General features: G+C 37.1%; 1 protein-coding gene across 4 annotated transcripts in view; it reads left to right on the top strand.

Annotated features, from left to right (window-relative positions):
- The window catches only part of pard3bb (par-3 family cell polarity regulator beta b), a 286069-nt gene that overhangs the window by 86082 nt on the left and 176150 nt on the right, over positions 1–23837 (top strand). For 3 of the 4 annotated variants that reach the window (XM_079427536.1, XM_079427535.1, XM_079427537.1), the window contains exons 6-7: positions 6590–6666; positions 19862–19951. In XM_079427536.1, coding sequence (XP_079283662.1) covers positions 6590–6666; positions 19862–19951 — 167 coding nt within the window. The remainder of the gene's footprint in view (positions 1–6589; positions 6667–19861; positions 19952–23837) is intronic. The other variant, XM_079427538.1, reaches the window with a different exon arrangement.

Below are 23837 nucleotides of genomic sequence, written 5' to 3'. Positions count from 1 at the left end.
ATACCTGATTGAGGTAATAGGCCTTTGTAATTGTTCAGATTGTCACTTGCACTTTTTGGCAGAAGTAAGTGGTTGGAAAAGGGAGAGAAACGGCCCTTGGATTTGCCCTCGCCTCCCACTGAGGAGCACTGCCAGATATTTTAAACTTTTTAGAAAAATATTCTTCCCTCTCCAAAGACAAAAGAAGGGCTGAACCTAATCCATTTGAAAGGATCTTAAAAGCCAAATTGGTGGGTGTCATTGATCCAGAATTTCCCGCAGACTCTATTTGAGCTTTCACAGGCCATTATTTTAAGTGATTTTGAGATGTAATTAGTTTGGACGCAACAATTCTTTCGGATAATTATTGCCGTTTTATTCCAGCATTTAGGTGGTCATCTTTAACTAATGGAAGTTTAATCACCACTAAATATCCAGTACATTACCCAGCTTGAATCCCACTGTTTTTTTGTTTTTGTTTTTTTCATTCAAACTAACCAGCATCTAATCACTTCCAACATCTCTCATTGTCAATTATTTTCAAAACCAAGTCTATTTTTTCATGTTTTTACATCTTCTGTATTCCTCCTGTATGGTTTCTGGTCTTATGATCTGTCACATGCATGTTTATTTGTCTGTCTGTCTCTGCTATCATTAGAACAGTCGTCCTCTGGGAGGATCTCAGAGACTGCTAATTGCTCTGGGAGTATTTTTTCGTATCTTGAACCCTGTGGGTTTAATAGTCACCAAGAAGTGATAGTTTAAATGTATCACTTGTTGGAGCTGTGATGCCTCTCTTCCTGTGGGGGGTGTGTGTGTTTGATGGTAAATAACACCACGCTTCCTGTGAGGAATTGGTTGTATATATTGCCAGAGGTTCTTACCGTCTTTGCTCGTGGGTCACCTGCTGTGTCGATGGGAATAGACACGTGACCAGACAAATCTTGTAAACTGATCTTTGACTCTTCTTTGTTCAACTGAATAAGGTTTAAATTCTCTGTCCTCTTAAAGGGATTTGTTGTCATCGTTTACTCAACATTACCCTTAATCATTTTGTCATTGTTGCATTGATTCCCCGTATTTGTTTTCTTCTGTTAAACTTACAGGGCACATACAATGAAACTTCCAAACTTCCAGCAGGCGCAATGAATATTACGCAGTGCCTGAAAGTAGTCCCCAGCTAGGTAACTAGTTATGATATAGCTGGGGACTATTTTCAGGCGCTGCGTAATATCATTGCGCCTGCTGCACCCATGGTACGGCAGCAAAGTTTCTTGATTATTACGCCGGAATGAGAGTGTAGTTCCTAGACATATCGGCCTAGAAAATCACAACTTTTCAAATTTCGTCAGTCTTGGTACACGATGTAACTACAGAAGAGTCAAGTTTTAAATAGGAAAATTATCGAAACTCTTTGGTCATTTTTGAGCGCGATGCTAACGGTCTAATCCAATTCAATGATCTATGCTTAGCTAAGCTAAAAGTGCTAACGCCAGACCCGGAGATCGGCTGAATGGATTCAAAAACAGTAAGACTCAACTGTTTAACTCTAGGGAAGTTGTAAAATCAGCCTATTTTCAGAAAAAGTGGAGTGTTCCTTTTAAGCGTAGTCCCAGACTAAAATGCATGTCTGAGCCATTTTAACTAAAAGAAGCTTGCTGATACTGATCTTAATCTAAGCCCCGTCTGTGAAACTAGGCATTAAAGTGCCCCTATTATGGGTAATGAAAGGTTCATATTTTGGTTTTGGGAGTCCCCAACAACAGGTTGACATGCATGCAAGGTCAAAAAACACTTTTATTGTCTTATAATATGCATTTATTTTTTACCTTACTTGCTCAACCATTCTCAAACGATTCGCTCAACGATTTATTTTTCCAAACCCCTCCTTTGCGTGACGCTAATCTGCGGTGATTGGTCGATTGGTCTCATTTTCATTTCATCTCGCCTGTAATGCCTGATAAAGCAGTGTTTGTGAGCGCAGTGCTGCTTTGTGTACAGCGTTACCGGGGAAACCAATATGTTTACGGCTCCAAAAGCGGCACCTATTTGCATTTTCATTCAGACCAACGCGAAAAGACCATCAAGTGGGCAGGCAGTATGATAATGTTTCATGTTGATGGCAACATGAAACGGCTTGGGATTCGTTTTAAAAACGACTCGTTTCAATGATTCAGAGTCGACCCTTTCTTTTGAGAGACAATAACATTATACACGGTGCACTTTCAGATTTAAAACTTTGCAGGATGTTTTCAGTCACTTAGAGCTGTGTTACACACTGCATGAAGGGCCATTTTCAAAAATCCATAATAGGGGCACTTTAATATTTACCAAATTCATATATTTTAATATTTGGATGGATTTCTACAAATAACGGGGTCAAATCTCCAAAAACATGGTAACACCTTTTTTGTCAGTGTATTTCCAGATTACTTTGTAGGTCAAATGTCTCGTCCATATATTAAATGGAGAATGTAATTATTGTAATGGTGTACATTTGAAACTGTGCCGCTCATTGTCTGATAACCATCGTAAGTTTGAATGAGTAATGGGAGCAGATGTCTTCATTTAGAAAACAGGTGTATGTGGTGTTTGCCTTGGTTAAAACGATGAAACAAACACCTATATATAGATAAGCAAACTCTCATAACCCTCTCAGCATGTGGTACGTATCCCATCATACCCTCCAGTGTGTTTGCTTCCCCTCTTGCCTCTGTCAAGGCTGTCGCCGTCTCTTTGTTCGGCACTGTTTCATTACTGCCAGCTCCATCCGTGTCATTCATTCGATGAGGGTCAGCGCGAGGAGATCAGGCACTACGAGCAAATAAAACCGGTGACATGCTCATCAGATCATCAGTCAGCCGCTAGATTAATGCTTTTGTTCTTTAATTAGCAACAGCATCAAACCGTGACTCAAACGGCACAAACTAATCATTAAAATTGAGAGGAGAATGAATCACAGACGCACTCTTGTTTTAATTTTTTTTTGGTGGGCGTTTATGTAGCTTGTGCTTTCCCATTAAAAAGATGTTTTGTGTGTGTATTAACAAGGGAACAAGCCATCAGTTGTCACTGTTCGGTTAATTGTTTGCGCTGCCTTGTCTATGAAGGTAGGCGTTCTGACATAACTGCACATGCTGGTAATGTCAGCTTTCAGGAGGATGATAGGATGAAGAGTTAACTCTTGTAGTCTGGGTCGACACTTGAGAACGCTTTTACCATGCAAACGTTTATTTAGTGCCTTAACCTCTGTTTTAAAAGCTAGTGTTTGTTACAAAGACCACATTGTCAAGGGAATGAGATATTCAAGCCACATCCAGACTGCTTTATTGTAAATACTAAGCTGTCTTCAGATTGACACCTGCTACATGAACGGTCTAAAATCTTGCACTTTTGCCTTAAGTGTACTTGTAATGTTGTCGAAAAACTGTTTTACAAGACCATTGCCCTCCCTCTTGTTGACTCTTAGGATAAAATACGCTGTTTTTTGCTACTGTACCTTTAATAAAAATGATCTGTTATGATTTGACTAACTTCACTGCATAGGAAATACTTCTGAATGAGGTTGACATTTGAGCTGCTTTGTGTTCTGGATAGTTCAGCCAAGGGGTCTATGGTTAGTCTAAAGGAGGTCGTATGATACGATTTCAAGTTTTCCTTTCTCTTTGGAGTGTTACAAGCTGTTTGTGCATAGATAAGATCCCTGAAGTTGCAAAGACTACAGTCTCAAACCCAAAGAGTTATAAAAGTTAAGACTCGACCACGCCCACCTAAAACGGCTCATTCAAACACGCCCCCACATGTCTACATCACGGTGTGGGGAGATTTGCAAAACACCGGCCAAATGTATATGCAAAGAAAGGGGACGTGATTTTTATTCTCATCGTAGTATTGTTGTTGCCATCGGCGCCATGTTCTGAAGGTGCTGTGTTTTGTTGTGAAAGCGAAACTACTTTGTTTGGGCTTCCAAAAGAGGACACAACTAGAAATCAGTGGTTAAGTAGTATTTACAACACTGTTCCAGAACAGTTCAGCCCAAATATTAGAGTGTGTGCAGCGCATTTTACGGAGGACTATTTCCTGACCCTGGGAGTAGCCTGCCGGACATGCTCAAAGGCTGTTTCTATAGTGGGGCAATTCTAACTTTGGCGCTTCTGACTCACAGCTAAGTACGTTTTCTTATTTAAAGAATTTGCCACTGACGATTCAAATGTGAGTTTTGAGCAGTTTAGAGTAGAGCTTGTTGTTTGACGTTTCTCCGATCACAAATGCAGACATGGTAATGTTTACGCGGCGCGATGCAACGCCTAAAAAGACAGTATAAGTCATTATAATCAGTAATTATGTCCCCACTGGATGCAACAAATGCCTCGTTTATAGTGGTTTTTATTGTTTTTGTGTCGTCACGCCGGGACACGGCATCAACATATGGTAAGGGGCGTAACATTTCCGTCTCACGCTTGAGGTATTCGGCCATCACAACGCAGTGGATAGCTGGCCAATCAGAGCATGCCTCGCTTCTCAGAACGATGAGCTTTGTAAAACGTTTCAGAAAGGCGGGGCATAGAGGAACAACAATAATGTACAGTATATGGAATATAATGTGTTTTTTGAACCTTAAACTGCATAAACACATCACATTACACCAAATACACAAAATAATGTTCTTTTTAGCAACGTCATATGACCCCTTTAACAATAATGACACAGCAATGATATCAATGATAGCATTTTTTCTGTTTGATTAATGATAAAAGCATTAATAGCCAATCAAAATCCATACAAATTCAACCATAAATATTATCATCTGTTAGTACGGAGGCTAATATGTTTATCATTATTAACTATCATGATATGTATCACTCTCTTTGTGAAAGGACACAATTACAGTTGAATGATAGCTAGTAAGTTGCTTACAGAATTAAATATTTAAATGTATCTTGATTCTTTATACTTCAAAATTTACTCGCATAATCCATGGACATGCAAACATTTTGTATCTGTCAGGTATCTAGCTAATATGTCAGTTTATATTTCTCATCTAGGGCTGTATCACCAGTTACCTCACAATAAGATGTATATTTTGAAACATGCCATGATTCAATATATATCAATCTACTGTATCACAATATCATAACTGGATCTTGATTTGAAAAAAGCTGCAAATATGCAAGAGAGTCTGAGAAATGTTTCGGTTGATTTGCAGTAGGTAGTCTAGTTCTTCATTTGGAAATTACTTATCTTTGAAAATTGTTATGCTATATGAATGCACGCATAAACGCAAGCACCTAAAGTACCAATAGAATATCATGACGAACAAAATACTCTTTTTAGGTTACGCCTCGTACCCATTGAGATTCCTGGCTATGTGCAAGAAAATGGAGAATTATTGGGCCGGCCATGTGGAATATTAAACATCCTGATCCTTTCTTCTCAAAGCTCCTGACCTCGTTCCTTAAATCACACTTTTGGCTTTCTAAAGGACCGTTTTGAGAGGCAGGGGTTTGATTGACAGGTGTTAATGGGGTCAGAGGTTACAGGCAAGTACATTAGGGCTTTCTGCTCATGCTGACCCCTGCCACACTTTGTGTCAGAGCTGAAGGGCAGCATGATGTATTTCTGCTGCTCGATATGTTTGAGTGACCGGCCCTCCCCACGGACGTCACCCCCAGCTCCCCAGCCCAAAACTACATACTATACATTACTATGTTGGTCACTAGACACCTTTCGGTTGATTAAAGCAGCGTTGTCACACAGTTTGTTACATTGTTCTCATTAATGACAATGTCGGTGTGCACAAAAATCAGCTAAGCTCGGCACAACATCCGCTAAATGATGTTTTGGTACAAACATAGCCATCCAAGTGAAGCCTGACATGCCACATACAATTAATTATTGCATTTCATTGGACACACACACACGTTGATATTCCTTGTGCAAGTTACTATCCTGTTACAAACCACATTTACACACATACGTGGTACATATTTGTAATTACTGTCAAGCATAATGCGACACATGCGCTAGTGCGGCTACATGACTAATGATCATTCTCAAATCCTGACATGAGATAAATTTGGTGTTTTTCTTGAGAGAAATTCATCAGTTCTGGCACATCCGCTCTAATGGTCTTTTAATGCTCAAATCAGCAGCCATTTCTGTCAGAGGAAATTCCTCCCTTGAGCCTTTGCAACTGGTTGGCAAGTAAAATAACGTCCTATTATGTGACTCGTTTTGCTCGTCATTAGCTAGCATTTGCATTTATTGCCTGTTTATTTTACCATTAAATGTATTTTCTTTCTATATGTTCTTTGTAAGTGTTTTTTTAGGGGTGTCCATAAAGTATGCATTCTTGCATCCCATCTGTTCCATTTAAATGGTGCTTTTTGAACATTTGCATCAAACGGACATATTTGGTTGTCTAGTCGCATAAAATGTTCAAAGTGAAAGTATTTATATTTATTTACTTACAAAATCTATACTGAAATATAATTTAAATTATCAGTTGTCCTGTTTTTAAGAATTTTGCACATTGTTTGGCCTGTGTTTATTTTTCACCCTTTTTCTTGCAGTTTCTCACGGTTTTTGTGCATCTTTCTTGTTTTTGTAGGGAATGCATGTACAGACTGACATGGACTTTACAGCCGAGGTGACTGGCAACAGCAAATCTGGCCCTCTCAGTGTCAAGTAAGAAGACTGTGTGTGTGTGTGTGTGCGTGTGTGTGTGTGTGTGTGTGTCACTTGCACTACTGTTTAGGGCTGCAACTAACGATTATTTTGATAATCGATTAGTTGGCCGATTATTCTTTCGATTAATCGATTAATCGGATTAAAAAAATATTGACCAAAAAAAACACTATTCCACATTCTGCCCAATGTCCTTCAAACAAATGTGACAACTGAATGCTATGAAAACATACAGTGCTTAATTTATTAGACCACTTAGCATAATAAAGAGAAAACATATTTTAGAAATTTGTCAAAAATTTGTTTAAATTTAAAAATGTTATTGTCATTTATTAGACATAATAATAAAAAATGGCCTCATAACAGCTTGCATTCTTGCTGGTATTGTTTATGTACTTTTTGACTGCAATTGGGTATCGCGAAAAAAAAATACTCAAATAAAAAATACAAGAAAAAATAAGTGCTCTGGTTTTCTTTCATAGATAACAGCAATAATGATATTATAGCATTAAAAATAGCCTACTACTGTTACTAAAGAGCTTACACATATTGGAGTACTAACCAGTACAGAAAGCCGAAAAATGATTTTGGTTATCACCAATACTGTTACTTTAGAGCAGCAGTGGCACAAACCTTACATAAACACATTGTTAAAAAACTTACATAAATTTGTTAAGCATTGTAAAAATTGAATATAGTTTAAACCTCTATTAAAAATTAAAATAATAAAGATTAATAATAAAGACGAATAAAAAGACAAACTCAGTGTTAACCAACAGGTAAGAGTAATGTTCTGCAGGAACTACTTTGATCACAGTCACCTCGTCATTTCTTTATCCTGTAAAAGGCCGTTATGGAGCGTCTCATGTTTATATTCAGACAGACAATTACACGCTGTTATCCCTTTAAAGTTCCTACTCTCATAAAATATTTTAATTTATTTTAAACCTTAAATTAACTTTCAACAACAGATAATTCAGCACAATGGATATGTTTGCGCTGAAAAGCCTATTAATTGTCTCCCTCTCTACTGTGTTCTGTCCGTCTGACGCGCGTGCGCGGCGCTCATTCGGTATTTTAAACTTAACACAGACTGTCAGGACGGACCTTTATGCAAAAATGGATATGCTCGCGTGAATTTGTGGCATTTATAGATAAGGATATGACCGTAAACTGAACGTTTTTGCGCTGAGGACGCACACGCATCTGTCAAAGCGCCTGACAGGGCAAGCCATTACTCTTATGCATTAACTTAAAACTTAAAATAAAGAATTATCATGTTTTGGGCAGCTTGGATCACGTGCTTCTCCGGCAGAATCTCATTCTGTTTCCTCCACTATTTTTAGATGCATTTTGTCCATAGAAATGCATTATTCAGTGCCGTAATTTGACTAACCAGCTGAAGTTGGACGTGCACTGTGGGCAGACCCGATTAATCGATAATGAGAATCGTTGTCGATGATTTTCATAATCGATAATAATCGATTTTATCGATTAGTTGTTGCAGCCCTACTACTGTTTAAAAGTTTGTAAGTATTTTTTCCAAAATAAATAATTTTTATTCTGCAAGGATACATTAAATTGATTAAAAGTGTCAGTAAAGACATTTTTACTGTTATAAAATTTATTTCTACTTCAAATAAAGTTTTGAGGGGAAAAAAAAGAATTGCAGCTTCCACAAAAACATCGTTTTCAGCATTTATAATAAGATGTTTCTTTGTATTCATTTCTGGATACTGAATACTGGAGCAAATTTTTACATTATAATAATGTTTCTCAATATTACTGTTTTTTCAGTGTTTTTCAACAAATTAATGCAGACAAATTAATTGAGCATAATAGAAGCATTAAAAAAAAGTTACTGACTCAAAACTTTTTAACAGTATTGTGTGTAAAGTCGGATCCAAAAGTCTGAGACCCACTAGTCTTCTGTTTTTACATTGTTTTGTGCTTCAATAATGTAATTTTAAACTTTTGCAAATTTGATTATCAGCAGAACAGTTTTAAGTTGAATTGAAAAATTAGTGTAAAGTTTTTAGTTTTTTTCTACACCTTATGATCATGTTCTTCAACATGATTGAAAAATGATCCAAAGAGGATCTTGAGCTTGAGTGGAAACAAGATCATCTGTGCGGAGTAGTAGTGTAATGTCTTGACTCCACAGCCAACAGAGCAATTTTGTCTTTACTGTTCCAATACTTATGGAGGGCACTTTACTTATTTCACTATTGATCTAGGAATAGTTCAGAATTTAAAATATCCTTTCTTCATTTTACATATTAGTATTTTTAGACCTCACTGTACTGTATATGTTGTTGTTTTTGTTGTTTAAAATGTGCTAATTTTTTTCTTTCCCTCATATCATATCATTAGCTAACATCCCAAGTTTCCTGCTCCTCATTGAGAAGATCAAGGCTTTGTGGCACTTGCATATAAAATGATTATTCATTAAGCAGCTTCAGAAAGCAGAGGGGAAGGGCTCACACAACACAAACAAACACATGCATTAATCAAGGAGAGAGATGACTAATGAGCCAGCCTGGGATTAGAGACGCTCTCGCCAACCTCCTCTGAATCCCAGAGCGCATCTGAACATTAGAGTCTGGGCTCATTCCTGGCCTTCAGTACCTCTGATCCACACTTCTGATGCACTCTCTGTTTCCACACACTCAAACATGCAAATCAGACAGAACCACAGTGGTGTAAATGCTACTGCATCATGCTTTCTTTAAATTAATCTATCGATTTACAAAACAAAACATTTTGTCTTTCCATTTTTATTTGACTTATGTTCCCTTTTTGTGGCCATATTGTCCAGGCTTCAGCTAAATGATTTAGTACAAACAATCATCACTGCTGGTAGGTTTTTACTAAATTAAAGTTTTAATTCTTTTGGACGTCATATGTTAATTTATGCTTTCTGGTGATTTTGGAAATACACATTCTGTGTTATAATAGGTTCTAGTATATTGGAGATTTGTTTACTAAAGGAATAGTTTACCCAACATTTTTTTGAAAATGTTCTCACCCTCAGGCCATTCGAGATGGAAGTGATTTTGTTTCTTGATCAGAACGGATTTGGAGAAATTTCGCATTACGACACTTGCTCACCAATGGATTCTGTGCAGTGAATGGGTGCCGTCAAAATTCCAAAAAGTCCAAACAGCTGTTAAAAACTTTAAAGTAAAAAGTAAAGTAAAGTCGTGACGTATTGTCAAGTATGGTGACCCATACTCGAAATTGGTGCTCTGCGTTTAACCCATCCAAGTGCACACACACAGCAGTGAGTAGTGAACAAATGCACACACACACACACACACACCGTGAACACACACCCGGAGCAGTGGGTAGCCATGCTGCAGTGCCTGGGGAGCAATTGGGGGTTCGGTGCCTTGCTCAAGGGCACCTCAGTCGTGGTATTGAGGGTGGAGAGAGCGCTGTACATTCACTCCCCCCACCTACAATCCCTGCCGGCCGGGGACTCGAACCCACAACCTTTCGATTACGAGTCCGACTCTCTAACCATTAGGCCACGACGTTCCCTTTAATTACCCACATGTAATCCACACGACTTCAGTCCATAGGTTAATGCCTTTTAAAGTGAAAAGATGTGTGTTTGGAAGAAACAAATCCATCATAAAATAATTTAAAGGGATAGTTCACCCAAAAATGAAAATTTGATATTTATATGCTTACCCCCAGGGTATCCAAGATGTAGGTGACTTTGTTTCTTCAGTAGAACACAAACAAAGATTTTTAACTCAAACCGTTGAAGTCTGTCAGTCATATAATGGCAGTCAATGGGACCCACGCCTTTTGAGAGTAAAAAAAAAGCGCTGTTGTGAACGCGCTCAGGACAGTTGGACATTGCGGTGGATCAGAGGTAAAAAATTATATAAATACTGTTCAGTTTCTTGCACAGACTGATTGTTTCGTGTCTTAAACCTCAATGCATCATCACAAGCTGCAGGGTTTAATTTGGTTTTGTCTGTGTATGTTTTTTTTACTCTCAAAGCCGTGGGTCCCATTGACTGCCATTATATGACTGACAGACTGCAACGTTTGAGTTAAAAATCTTTGTTTGTGTTCTACTGAAGAAACAAAGTCACCTAATTCTTGGATGCCCTTGGGGTAAGCAGATAAACATCAAATTTTCATTTTTGGGTGAACTATCCCTTTAACTTTAAACTGTCGCTTCTGACCAAAATACCAGCCCATAATCCATAATAATGTTTACTCCATTGAAAAAGTCCATCCCCTGTTGTCCTCTCACACCAAAATCTACCAGTGTATTTGTATAGAAAGGTTTCGGACTGATTTTGCTTGTAAATGGTGGTTGATCTGTGCATATTTCTGTGCTGATTCAGACGAGATTACTTTTTCACTGGAGAAAGCAATATCATGGATAGAGGACTAGATATATTAGCCGGAAACAGTGTTTTCAAGTCAAAAACAGCTTCGCAAGACTTTAATTGATGGAGTAGTGTGGATTATACTTGTAGATTATTGTGATGTTTTTATCAGCTGTTTTGACGGCACCCATTCACTGCAGATGATCCATTAATGAACAAGTGATGCAATGCTAAGTTTCTCCAAATCTGTTCTGATAAAGACAAAAACTCATCTACATCTTGAATGGCCTGAGAGTGCGCCGTTTTTTGGGTGACTTATTCCTTTAAGTTCTATACAAATTTGTAGAGCTTTAAGGTTTTATTTTTGTTCACAATCTCCTGTTTGCACAGAATGGATTTCGTGAGGGAGTCAAATATTCCCCTAAACACATTCAGAGCACAGACGGACAGTAAGGAGGGTTGATAGGGTCACATCCTCACAGCGTGACTCTTCTACCAGCCTCTCACCATAGCAACCGGCTGTGCCATCACTGTGAGGAATGCTGTATGCTCTCTGCTCTCTGCAAATGATCCTTGAAATTGAGAGGGAAAAAATGAATTATCACTTGCACTTTGAATATAGAAATTGAAAGCCATAAGTACGGACAGCACTTTGCTAATAACATTTATAGGTTGTAGGAATGTGTAATTCCAAGAAAATGTTCAGTGGCTTTATGGTTGGTCACCTTAAAGGAATAGTTCGCTCACCCTCATGTCGTTTAAAACCCGTATGAGTTTCATTCTTCCGTGAAACACAAAATGAGAATTTTTAAAAAATCGTAACTCTTATGAAAATAGTTTCAAGTGACCACGTCTGCCTAGATCAAAAAAAACATTACAGGACCATTAAAAATAGTCCAAAAATATTGTGATAAAAATAATAGTCTATAATGATAGTAAATAAATATAGGCTAATATAATAATAAAATCCTTGATTCATGACCCTAAAGTTTTTATCATATTAATAACTTTCATATTGATCATATTGAGTCTACAGGGATGCATTGTTTTGTTTCTTGTGAGAAAACAACAAAACTGTTGCTCCTCTTTCATGAACCTCAAAAATAAAGAATTTCTATGTAAATCATTGGTAAAACTATTCTCACATAAATTGTTGCTTTGAATTCAATTTCGTGAGAATTGTTTTACAAATGATTTACTATGGAATTTACTGCTTGTGTTTCATGATTGATGCCCTGTGCGAATTGGCTTGTATTGTCAACTAGAAAACAGGAAGAGATGAAGAAGTGTCATTTCTGAGCACAGACGAGTCCTTATGAATCATGTGATTTAATAGGGACACTGACATACACTTGGACTACAGGTAGAAATGAGGCCGGTTAAGCTAAGTTATACTTTGTGTATTATTAGCTGTCTGTCTAAGCTATGCATAGACTTGCTGTTTGTGCTGTGAGGCTAAACAATATAACAAAAAAAATAAATAAAAAAAATTCCAATCTTTCTATGGTATTCAACACTGTTTTCAACTAGACTTTACTGTTGTAATTCTTACATTTAGAATTATGACTTGTTCAAATTATGGATTATCTTATTAAAAATAGGTCTTAAATAGATGTATTTGTCTTTTCAATTAGATAAACCATCATGCAAGAAGTAGATTCAATTTATTTGATCAAAAATATAAAAACATTAATATTGTGCTGCATTTATTTGATCAAAAATATAAAAACAATATTGTGAAATTTTATTACAATTATTACATTAGTATATTATTTCTATTTTACAATATAATAACTGTTTATATTTTAAAATGTGATTTCCTGTGATGGCAAAGCAGCCATTATGCAGTCTTCAGTGTCACATGATCTTTCAGAAATCATTCTAATATGCTGATTGTTGCACAAGAAAACATTTTTATTATCAATGTGGAATAATGTGGAAATCATGATACATTTTTTGTTCAGGATTCTTTGATTGAGAAAGTTCAAAAGAACATAATTTATTTGAAATATGTAACATTATAAATGACTTTACTGTCAATGTTTTGAATGATTCAAATACAGTGGTCCATTGAAACGGAATGCTCAGTAGAAAACCTAATGGACGTTTTTTCTTTGCCTACTCTATCATCTGTAAAATCTTTAGTGTTCAATATACTTCGCCAAGCTCCAGTTTTCTGAAATGCTCTCGTCTTTATCTTTTTTTCCCTCCTTAGTCTCTTGGTTTCTCTCAGACTGTTTTATATTTCCTTTGTATATGTGTCTCATTTGGCCTTTTTGCACCTCTGTCTGTTGTGTTTCCATTTCCCATCACTTCATCATCTTATTGTGTCATCGGCGTCTGCCCCTGCGGCCCCTTCTCCATAAGCACTTCACTTCTCCACCTTTGTTCCTTTCGCCCCTCTCTCCGTCTGTTTTCCCTACTCTTCCTTCCTCTGTCTGTCTTTCTCTGTGTAGTCATTCTGAGGGGCCGCAGACTCATCTGTGCGCTCTTATCTGCTGTGCCATTGTGCCGTTGACTCCCTGCTGTCAACCCCTCGGGCCTCTTTCACACTGACACCCGTTTATCATCACCCTCTCTGCCAATCACACACACACCCACTGATAACCATCCGCTTTATCAGAGAAACAGTGAGAAAATCTTAAACTCTAACCCCATCAGCGTTGAGCCCGATTCCTGCGTCTAACTCCGCATTTGCTCTTAACTGATCTCGATTCAGTCTGCGGGATAACATTTCACACACGCTGCCTCTGGAGCTTTAATTTCGGCTAAGATAAACAGCAGTATCAAAGATTTGCCTTGTATTAGTTTCTGCCACGAGATTATACCTGGGTGCTTAAGATTTTCTAATAGAAAGCATGCAATCTCTCTTGAATCAATTAAGCGAGAGCTGTTCTCAAGTGAAAGGTAATTGAAGTAATGAAAAGAGGTGGTGCTGGTAATCTGGGGCTCAGCGGTCAGTATCGTAGTGGATTAGAGCCGCATTGTGACCGTGTCAGCGCCACGTCTGATCGATACGGTGGTATGATGATGACGACGGTGATGGGAGGTGCACTGAGAACCCCATTCTGAGCGCCTGACTGACAGCTTGGATGCATCCTGCGGCTCAATCTGGAGGTTTAAATTTGAGAATGTGAATCTCAGACTGTCTCAGATTGGGGAACTTTAAAGGCCTACAGGTTTGTAGAGTATTCATAGAGGTTTGTGGAAGTTATATGAGAGGTTTATGCAGCCGATCCTATAGGAAAACAACTGTTTTGTGGGATGGTGATTTTGTATAGGAATTCACATGATGTAATTAGTATAGAAACATACAATAAAAAAAAAAGTAAGCATAAATGTCCACACCTTAACATAACTGTCCATGAGGTGTAAGCTGTTCATATGAAAACATGTGGATTCATTAGCCGCCAATTCGCCAAAACGTAAAGTAGAGAGTTTTTGGCTCAAGGTCTGCATTTAAAGTCACACCAGAGGAGTTCAGCTGGGATCAGGACTTGGCTTTCTGCAGATCTTTTCAAGTTCTTCCACACTGACTCAATCAATCATGACTTTTTGAACCGTGCCTTATACACAGAGGCACTGTCATGTTAGAATAGAAAAGGGTCCTGTCCAAACTATTGCTATAAAAATATATAAAAACTAGAAATTCTTCCCACCTCAAAAAGAGGATTTAGACAACTTCACAGCTCATATAATACGTTGAAAACATTTGTTCCATGGATCTCCCTTGTTAGTGTGTTACCGTAAGTACGTTTGGCATTGACTGCGGTAATCAGACGTGTGGGATAGATGCAGTACATGCTTTAGTTAAAAATCATTTCTAACATTTCTGTATGAGTAGCACTTAAGACAAAGTGTTTCTTTAAAGTAACCTGCCAATTACCTTTGTGTTTGCAAAGTGCTGTTTAAGTAAGTTTTACCCACCCCTGTATTTATTCCGATGGTAAACTGGTTTAACATTAGTCATCCTTTAATGCTGTGAGTCTGGCATATTAGCCGCATGAGACTGAGAGCGTGATTGTACATGCGGTGCTTTCTGCATCCCTGTTGAGTGACTGGATCCCTGATTGTGAGGCCGAATTAAAGTCCTTCTGAATAGCAGGATTATTTCAGCCCTATAGGGGAGCTTTACTCTGGGTTAAACACACGCAGGTAAACACACAGCCTTGTTCACACCTCTTCACATACATTTTCCATTACTCAATCCTCTCCAACCTACATCAGACATCTCCGAATACACAACACAATAGTCGACGTATAAAGAAACGGCAACTGTATTCAAATATTCCTTCATTCAGAGAAGGATCGCATGTTTCTCTAGGAACTCTTAGCGAAGCGGGCCCACACTCGGCCCGTACACAATCACAAGAGAGGCTGTTAATCTGAACCACAGCTCCTATTTGTGCAAAGCTGCTGAAGCTCAGCACTTTGAAGATGGAGAGTTGAAAAGACGAGAGAGCTTTGGTAATTTGCTCTCTTTTATTCCTATCTGCCTTTTATTTCGCTTTTTTGTACCTTCTGTCTGTATGGAAGAGAGAGCAGGTGAATAAAAAGGACACCTGCTCGAGTGCCCTTTTCCTGTTTCACAGCCATGCTTTCATCAGCTGTCCTCATCTTTAGACGATGTATCAGGCTTTCTCTACCATTCATTTGTTTGCCTATTGATGTTGGATGTTTAACCAAAGAGGAAAAGTAGGAATGAGGTAATGAACGAAAGAAACGAGGGTTCTGAGCTCTGTTCCAAATCCTAGTATTTTCACAAAGAAAAGTTACTCTAGATTTGAAAACAAAAACAAACAAAATTTTTTTTTTATATAAATTAAGTATACAGTTTGCATGCTATGAGCATTAGCTTGCTTATTAGACAAAGTATTGTGCTGTTCCTCTCGCCTGCACTGAATTCAATTGAGTTGTCCCCACATCAGTCACTTTTTCATTAAGAATATTTCCTAAGATGACAGCTGATAGGCATCTGATGACTACGCAGCAGGGCTAGTGCTCCTGAAGTGTCCCTCTAACCTTAGAAAATTCATACAATAAATAGCACATAGTGCATGGAATGAGTGCATAGTTAGTAATTTAGGACACAACATTTTGAAATTGAGAGTGAGAGAGGGAGTGCAAGATAGAAGGGTGCTAGGAAGCCCCCCCCCGTTTAAGCCTGACTAATTATTTCGGGGGTCCCTGGCCCCTCCTCAAGGAGCTGAGTCTCTTTGAAATTTCTTATTTGAGCCGTCCTTGATTAACGAAACTGGTGAGTTGATGAAACTGCACTTCACAGGATTTACTCATGCTTACCACAGCCCCCCCCCCCTGTCTTTGTTGTCGTTGTTTGCGGTTTCCATCTCATGGTGATTGTGTTTAAACCCCATCTCTCTCTCTCTCTCTCTCTCTCTCTCTCTCTCTCAGACAGAGTTATCTGTGCTAGGGTTGCTTATCAGTGTTGAGTCCTCTGAGCTCTGGGCAGACAGCTCTCTCCTGCATTAGCATCTCAACAGTCTCAGCTCTTTCTCCAAATAGACTCTCACACACAGTCAGACACAATCTGCACTACATACGTCAGGAAAAATGAGAGAATTAAAGTCAAGCAGGAGCTTGGAGAAGGGTGTATTTATGTATGTTTGTTTGTGCGTGTGTGGTCAGCCTGCTGGAGTCGTTAAGACCTCACACACGGGTAAATTATTGAGCTAGATGCTTGTTTGGGAGTGTTGAGCACTGGCATTATAGCAATACAACTGATCATTAAGTGGTTATTGCAGAAGACCTTAGTATGCTGAGAGAAAGGGATCTTTGTTTTTCAGACTTTTGATGTTTTTCGAAATACATCTTGCTATATATTTCCTCTGAATTAGCTTAAAGTAGTTTTTTTTTTTTTTTTCAAACAGAGGACCGATCATTTCAACCAAACAGCCACTGTTATAATAAAATTGCAATGAATATGTTTAAATGAATGGTTAAACTCAATGTCAGAGTTTTGATTAGATTCATGGACATTTAGTATGCTGACACAAACATGTATTATATCTTAAAAAACATCTTTATAACTGTTGCAGAAATATAATGTTGCATTTTTTTAATGAAATTATTTCACTAAATTGATCGTGACATTTATATTTGTACAAAATGTTTCTTTATTCCAGTAAATGCTGTTGTTTTGAACTTTCTATTCATTAAAAATTCTGAAAAGATATGATATTAGAGCGGCACAACTGTTTTTAACATTTTTAACATTGTTCTTGAACAAGTCAGCATATTAGAATGACTTCTGAAGGATCACGTGACACTGAAGACTGAAGTAATGATGGCGAAAATTCAGGAGTAAATTACATTTTAATCCAATCAAATAAAAATCAGCTATTTTATATTGAAATAATATTTGAAATATATTGAAATAATGTTTTCTGTAATTTCTAGTGGTATGTTCCTCATGATCTGTCCCTCAGGCATAATGACATGTACTTCACACGTACTTCGTTGAAGGAATAGTACTGTGGCCCCAGCAATTCTAATTTTTTTTTATTTTACAGAATTTTTAAAAATGAAAAATGCATTATGAATTTTAGATATTATTCATGGAGTCTTAAAAAAATTATTTTAGAATTTATGCATTTAATCCTTCCAAGAAAATGGGTCACATTTGATTTTAATTTTCCAATCGGAACAGATTTTGTGAAGGGGAGGGAGGGGGGGGGGGGGGGGGGGGGTAAAACATGTAAAAAAAAATTACATTTTTATTTTTAAATTATTATTTTATTTTTAAATTATTTTAAGTTTCTCAGACCAGAGCTGAAGAGTTAGTGAGTAAACAAAAATACAAAAACTACATTTCATCTAAAGATTGGAAAAAAATGTGTCTGTTTCATAGAACAACGTGCACTGATTGATGACTTGTGCACAATAAGAACAGAAATGTGCATTAAGATTTTAAATGCATACTTTAAGACTTGTATGTAAATGATGTGTTTTTTATTTTTTAACCCATTTGATTTGTTTGCTTCTCAGTGTTCTAGTTTTCTTGACTATTCAAAGTGAAATTAATCCCCTCGGAGAGTTTAGCCTTGGATTCGAGGATTTGTTGTATTTGAAGTTATTTCAGGGCTGATCATCTACACTAGGCTATGTCTCAGGACTAGCTCAGGGATGAGGCTCTTCAGGGCTTAGTATGTAGTGTGCACACTATTTGAAGTGCATCAAACTTTATAAACCATTGTTCTTGTTTGACTCGATGCAGACTGGCTCTCACTCGTTCTCTGTTAAGTGCTACTAGTTTCTGATCAAGAAAATTCACTGCAAAGATAAATAAATAACAGCAGTAGAGACAGTTTTGGTTACACTTTAATTTCCAGATGATATGCGAGTCTAAACGAATGGCTGGCACATAAACTAAAGTGCTCTGTGACACATTCGCTTCATTCCAGATTTTAGTTGGTTTGTTTTTGCCAGTCTCAATTCTAGCCTTATGTCAGTTTATACATTCACTTAGTGAAATTTTAAATGATGGTTTTTGATAGTTTATTAAAAAAAATATTAAGATATACGCTACTATTTAAAGGTTTGAGCTCAGTAAGTTTATTTTGAAAGATATTACTTTTATTCAGCAAGGTTACATTAATGAAATTTTTTCCCCCCTAAATAAATGCTGTTAAACTTTCTATTTACCAAAGATAAATTTGATTAAAGATGAAGGTTTCCATACCAAGCAGCACAAATGTCAACATTGATGATAAGAAATGTTTCTTGAGCAGTAATTCATTCATTTAAAATGATTTCTGAGGAATCACGTGACACTGAAGACTGGAGTAATCATCACAGCCATCACAGAAATAAAATATATTCAAATCAAAAACCATTATTAATTTAGTTATGTAAACATATTTTGTAATATAAATGTTTACTGTATAAGATGTTTGAAAGCGACTTCTTTAAAGATAAATAAATGTTTAAAAATACATTGAATTAAAACATTTAGTAAATTACATGTTTGAATTATTTATTTAAATTGTAATACTATTTCTCAATTTTAATGTTTTTACGGTGTAATATTTTTTTATTTTATACTAATAGACTATTTATTAATTTACAATTTTTTTTTAATCCTCAGTATTCTAAACATTTTTTCATGCAATGACAGTTTATTGCAGACAAAAAAGGACAATTTGTTACATGCAAAGCTCAATGGAGAAAGCTGCTTTTTGCGAACAGATATTGTAGTTACAGCATTTACCAGCAGGGGCTAATGGGAACTAACCAGCCAAACATGAAATCCTGCACTGACCAATCAGCTTCCAGAATTGCCCGTTTCATAAAATGCTTTCTAACAGTTTGGTGTGTCATGTTTGCTTAATTTCAAATCCGTAGTGGGTCGGTCTCTGCCTGTCTCTCTCTCTCCAGCTCCTGCAGTGGCTTACTGTACTCGCTCATGTATGACTCTGCAAATATTCCACCATGAAGAGCTATTAGTTGTGGATTAAAGGCAGATGACCGCCGCTGCAGTGCAACGAACCATTCTGTCCACAGTTATCCACTTATACTCCTGCTATATCATCACACCACATGCCAAGAACATTAACTGCTGAAAAAGGGGAAAACAGGGATACAAAAAAAAGAGGAGCATTTGAAAATTAGTCAGAAAGGCAGACATCATGGAAACTATTTCAGCAGGGAATGTAGGAAAACAGGATCATGTGCTAGAGAGCTGAGTAACACAGACATGTACGGCTCTGCACCCGCGTATGTGGGAGATCTGAGGGCCAGGAGACAGTGAGTTTACACGGGTTTATGTTGTGTAGTCTGACTTCTTAATATTGTGACTGATGGGTTTTGTTCTTGTGTGTGTGCAGCAGCAGCCTCACAAAGACGGTGGAGATTTCAGGAGAGCAAGGGCCTCTAGGAATACACGTGGTGCCGTACTGTTCCTCTCTCAGCGGAAGGTTAGTGCAGCATTTCTCACTCTCTCTCCTCCTCATACGCAAACGCACACTTTCCCGTGATGCATGTCTTACCTAAAGCATGGTGACGTGCGCCAGAGAAATCTAAAGCTGCACCGCACACATTCAGAGCTTTGTTTGTGTCTGCCTGTTTTTTGGAGTGGGGGATTATGGGAATGTTTTGTGCTGCTCTCCTGCGTTTGAAGTCGTGATTCAGAAGTGGGTGTTTGTAGCTTTTAGTTCATGTCTTTTTAGCTTTTGGGCTATCTGTATGCTAGTATACTACTAAAGGTTGATAAAATATGTTTAGCAGAATTTAATAAGAATTTAAAATATGAATGACTCATCCTGCACTAGTTTTTGTCCAATCAAATTCTCTCTTATGATAATATCCCTGCCCTAATACCACTTGCAGCTGATTGAATTGCAAGTTTGCAATTTGTAGTCTTGGTTAACGCCAATAATATTATTGTAAAATATGTATATGTATTTTTTAATTATTGATTTAAAAAGTGCAGACCTTCTATATTTTTCACCTCAACTTATGATTTTTCTAGTAAATTTTACAGAAATTTTTAAAATGGAAAATGCAATGAAATTATATTGTTTAGGACCTTGGATGCTTTTTTACATTTTATTTTTAAATGATTCTTTTAAGTTTCTCAGACCAGAGCAGAAGATTTAGTGAGTAAACAAAAATACAATAACAATGTGTCTATTTCATAGAACAACGTGCACTGATGACTTGTGCACAATAAGAACAGAAATGTGCATTAAGATTTTAAATGCATACTTTAAGACTTGTATGTAAATGATCTGTTTTTTGCTTGGCTAAGCTGTGTACACCTGCATAGTTCTCACTGTTATACAGCAGGGCCGAGTTGCTGAACACTGAATAGATGACAGTCATATGTTGATGTGCGTATGGTTGTGGACAGGACTTTTGTTCCTTTAATGCTTCAGTGGTGAGGAACAGGTAGAGCAAGTGAAGAATGTGTGTTCCTGTGGGAGAGAGCTGGGCGTCCCGTGGTGGTCAGACTGCTGCAGCTGCTGTTTGGAGCGGGTCAGCAGTATATAAACCCACAGCTCTGTTTGATGGTAGGAGCAGGGCTGGGGGGTCAGCATCGAGTGCTGCTGGCTCAGGAAAACTCATCATGACATTTTGTAGGGTAAATGAGAGGGGTTAAAAGTTAAGTACTTCAGATCTAAAGGGGGAGTTGGGGGGGGGGGTGACTAATTGTAAAAATAAGTTAGATTTAGTTTTTATATCTAACTTCTACTTTCTCCATTGTTTATTCTGATGTAGTTTTTGATGTATTATTTTATATCAGTAACCATATGTGACCCTGGTCCACAAAACCACAAAAATAAGGGTACATTTTGAAATTGAATTAATCTTTCCACTGATGTATGGTTTGTTAGGATTGGACAAAATTTGCCTGAGATATAACTATTTAAAAATCTGCAAAAAAATCAAAATACTGAGAAAATCGCTTTTAAAGTTGTCTAAATTAAGTTCTTAGCAATGCATATTACTAATCAAAAATTAAGTTTTGGTATATTTATGGTAGGAAATTTACAAAATATCTTCATGGAACATGATCTTAATGTCCTAATGATTTTTGGCATAAAAAATTTATAATTTTGACCCATACAGTGTATTTTTGGCTATTGCTACAAATATACCCCAGCGACTTAAGACGCTTAAGTTTTTTGGTCCACAAATACTCAGTATTAGTTATTTGTTTGTAGTTAATTGCTTAAGCACACTAACTTTCAAAGATTTGCGGTTGACGAGGTCTCTTATGTTCAAGGCTACATTTATTTGATCACAAACACAGTAAAAACAGTGACGTTATTGCAATTTAAAATAACTTTTCTTATTGAATATATTTTAAAATATCATTTATTTCTGCGATGGCAACGCTACAATTTTTAGCATCATTACTCCAGTCTTCAGTGTTACGTGATCCTTTAGAAATGATTCAATATGCTGATTTGATGCTCAAGAAGCATTTCTAATTATTTTTCAGGATTCTTGAAAGTTCAAAGGAACAATATTTATTTGAAATAGAAATCTTTTGTGTAACATCATGAATGTCTTTACTGTGATTTTGGTCCATATAATGCATCCTTGCTGAAAACAATTATTAATTTCTTTAAAGATAAATAAATAAAATCTGACTGACCCCAAACTTTTGAACAGTATGTTTTTTCCTTCAAGTTCTTAATTCTAGTGTTTAAAAGTTGTAATTTAAATAATTTAGTATGTAATGCATTTTTATTTTTTAAGGCTGACAAAACCGTATAGATTGGTTATACTGGCCATTATATTCCTTATTAACAGGCCCACCAAGATTTGTGGTGCATATGGATTTTTTTTTTTAATGACTGATGGGAAAAAAGTATACATGCAAGTAGTGCCGAGTAGCTGAATTAATGCAAATATATTTGAGCAAATGCAGGTTAGTAATAATTAATTAAAATAATAATAATAATAATTTACTAAGTGGGATTTTTTTCACAGAATCAAACTGTCATTTATGAAGTTCTACATACTTTTTTCCACTCCCATTTCGCTAACTTGAAAGTAATAATGTTGCTTTCAAGTTTCCAGCAAATGTTTGTCATTATATCCCTAGCTTAGCTTTGGTGCTTGCGTCGGAGTTTGGATTTTTTTTGCATGAACAAATTGAAGATTTTATGTTTTTGATTCAGCCTGCAGAAGACTGGCTATTGGAGGTCACATAATCTTGCCATTTCTGAGTAACTTCAGCTAATTTTCACCTGGCATGAACTTCTGTGGAATGGCTCAGTTAATGACCAGATGTTTTTACGGTTGAGCGCTCTTACTGTCTGACATGCACTAAGTAATTTTTTCTCTTTCTGACTGAGACTGAGTCATCAGAGAGAGTCACGAGGGACTGAGAGAGCACAGGAGTCTTAATAAAGACAGATACCTCCCTGTAGGATTGAGTCTTTTTCTCTAGTTTCTCTCGCTCTCTCCTCCTGTATCTCTCCATCACCCCCCTCACTCACGTCTCCCACAGGCCGTAACCTCCATCTGTTTCCTTTAGACATGCCGTGCCCCTCTCTCTCTCTGCGTGTCAAAGGTCACCCCATCTTAAGACTGCAGTAATATTCTCCAGTGGTGAGGCGAGCGATAGCGTAAACAGGCCTGTTAGCTAATGCAGAGTGACTTCATGTGGACGGGAAGCCTTTAGCACATCTAATGGAGGGGTGAAGAGATCCTTCCTGAGCATTAGCAGGTCACACTCTCACGTCTTATACCAACACAAGGCTAATTCAGTCCAGAACCAAACCGCTAATCTGACCTCTGGTGTGTTTTTGGAGAGTTTTTACGCGCACTTGTTTTCGTTATTGATCATTTTATTTAGTCTGAAGGTGATAATAGGAGACGTTATTAGTTTATATTAGGGTTTCTTAAATTTACTAGTCGACTCGTTCCGAATGCTGAATAATAAGCTGCAGTGGTAACATATTCTTGAAGAAAGGCTGTATCTTTAGCTATAGATATTAGTTTTACTGCTTTATGGTCTTCATGATTTCATTGTGATACAATATTTTACAATTTATGTTTTGGCTGTTTAAAGGGTTGCTTTATATAATGATTTTTGTGTGTGCAGCATCCTTCAAGACAAAGATTCTTTGTGGACAGTATTTAATTTTTTTCCACATTAAACACATGAAGCGTTTTTGATAGAGAATAACCACACATAATGTACCAGCTAATATCTGATAATACCATAGGAGGAATCTGCTGGTATTAATGTATTATTGTGGAATCTGATGATAAATGATATAATTGTGGTATATTTTAAATACTAGTATTAAAATGACAATTAGCCACTTTAAGGTTGATCTATTA

The sequence above is a fragment of the Barbus barbus genome, assembly GCF_936440315.1.
Source record: "Barbus barbus genome assembly, chromosome: 10".
Taxonomy (NCBI): domain Eukaryota; kingdom Metazoa; phylum Chordata; class Actinopteri; order Cypriniformes; family Cyprinidae; genus Barbus; species Barbus barbus.
This window is presented reverse-complemented; position numbering and strand designations above follow the sequence as displayed.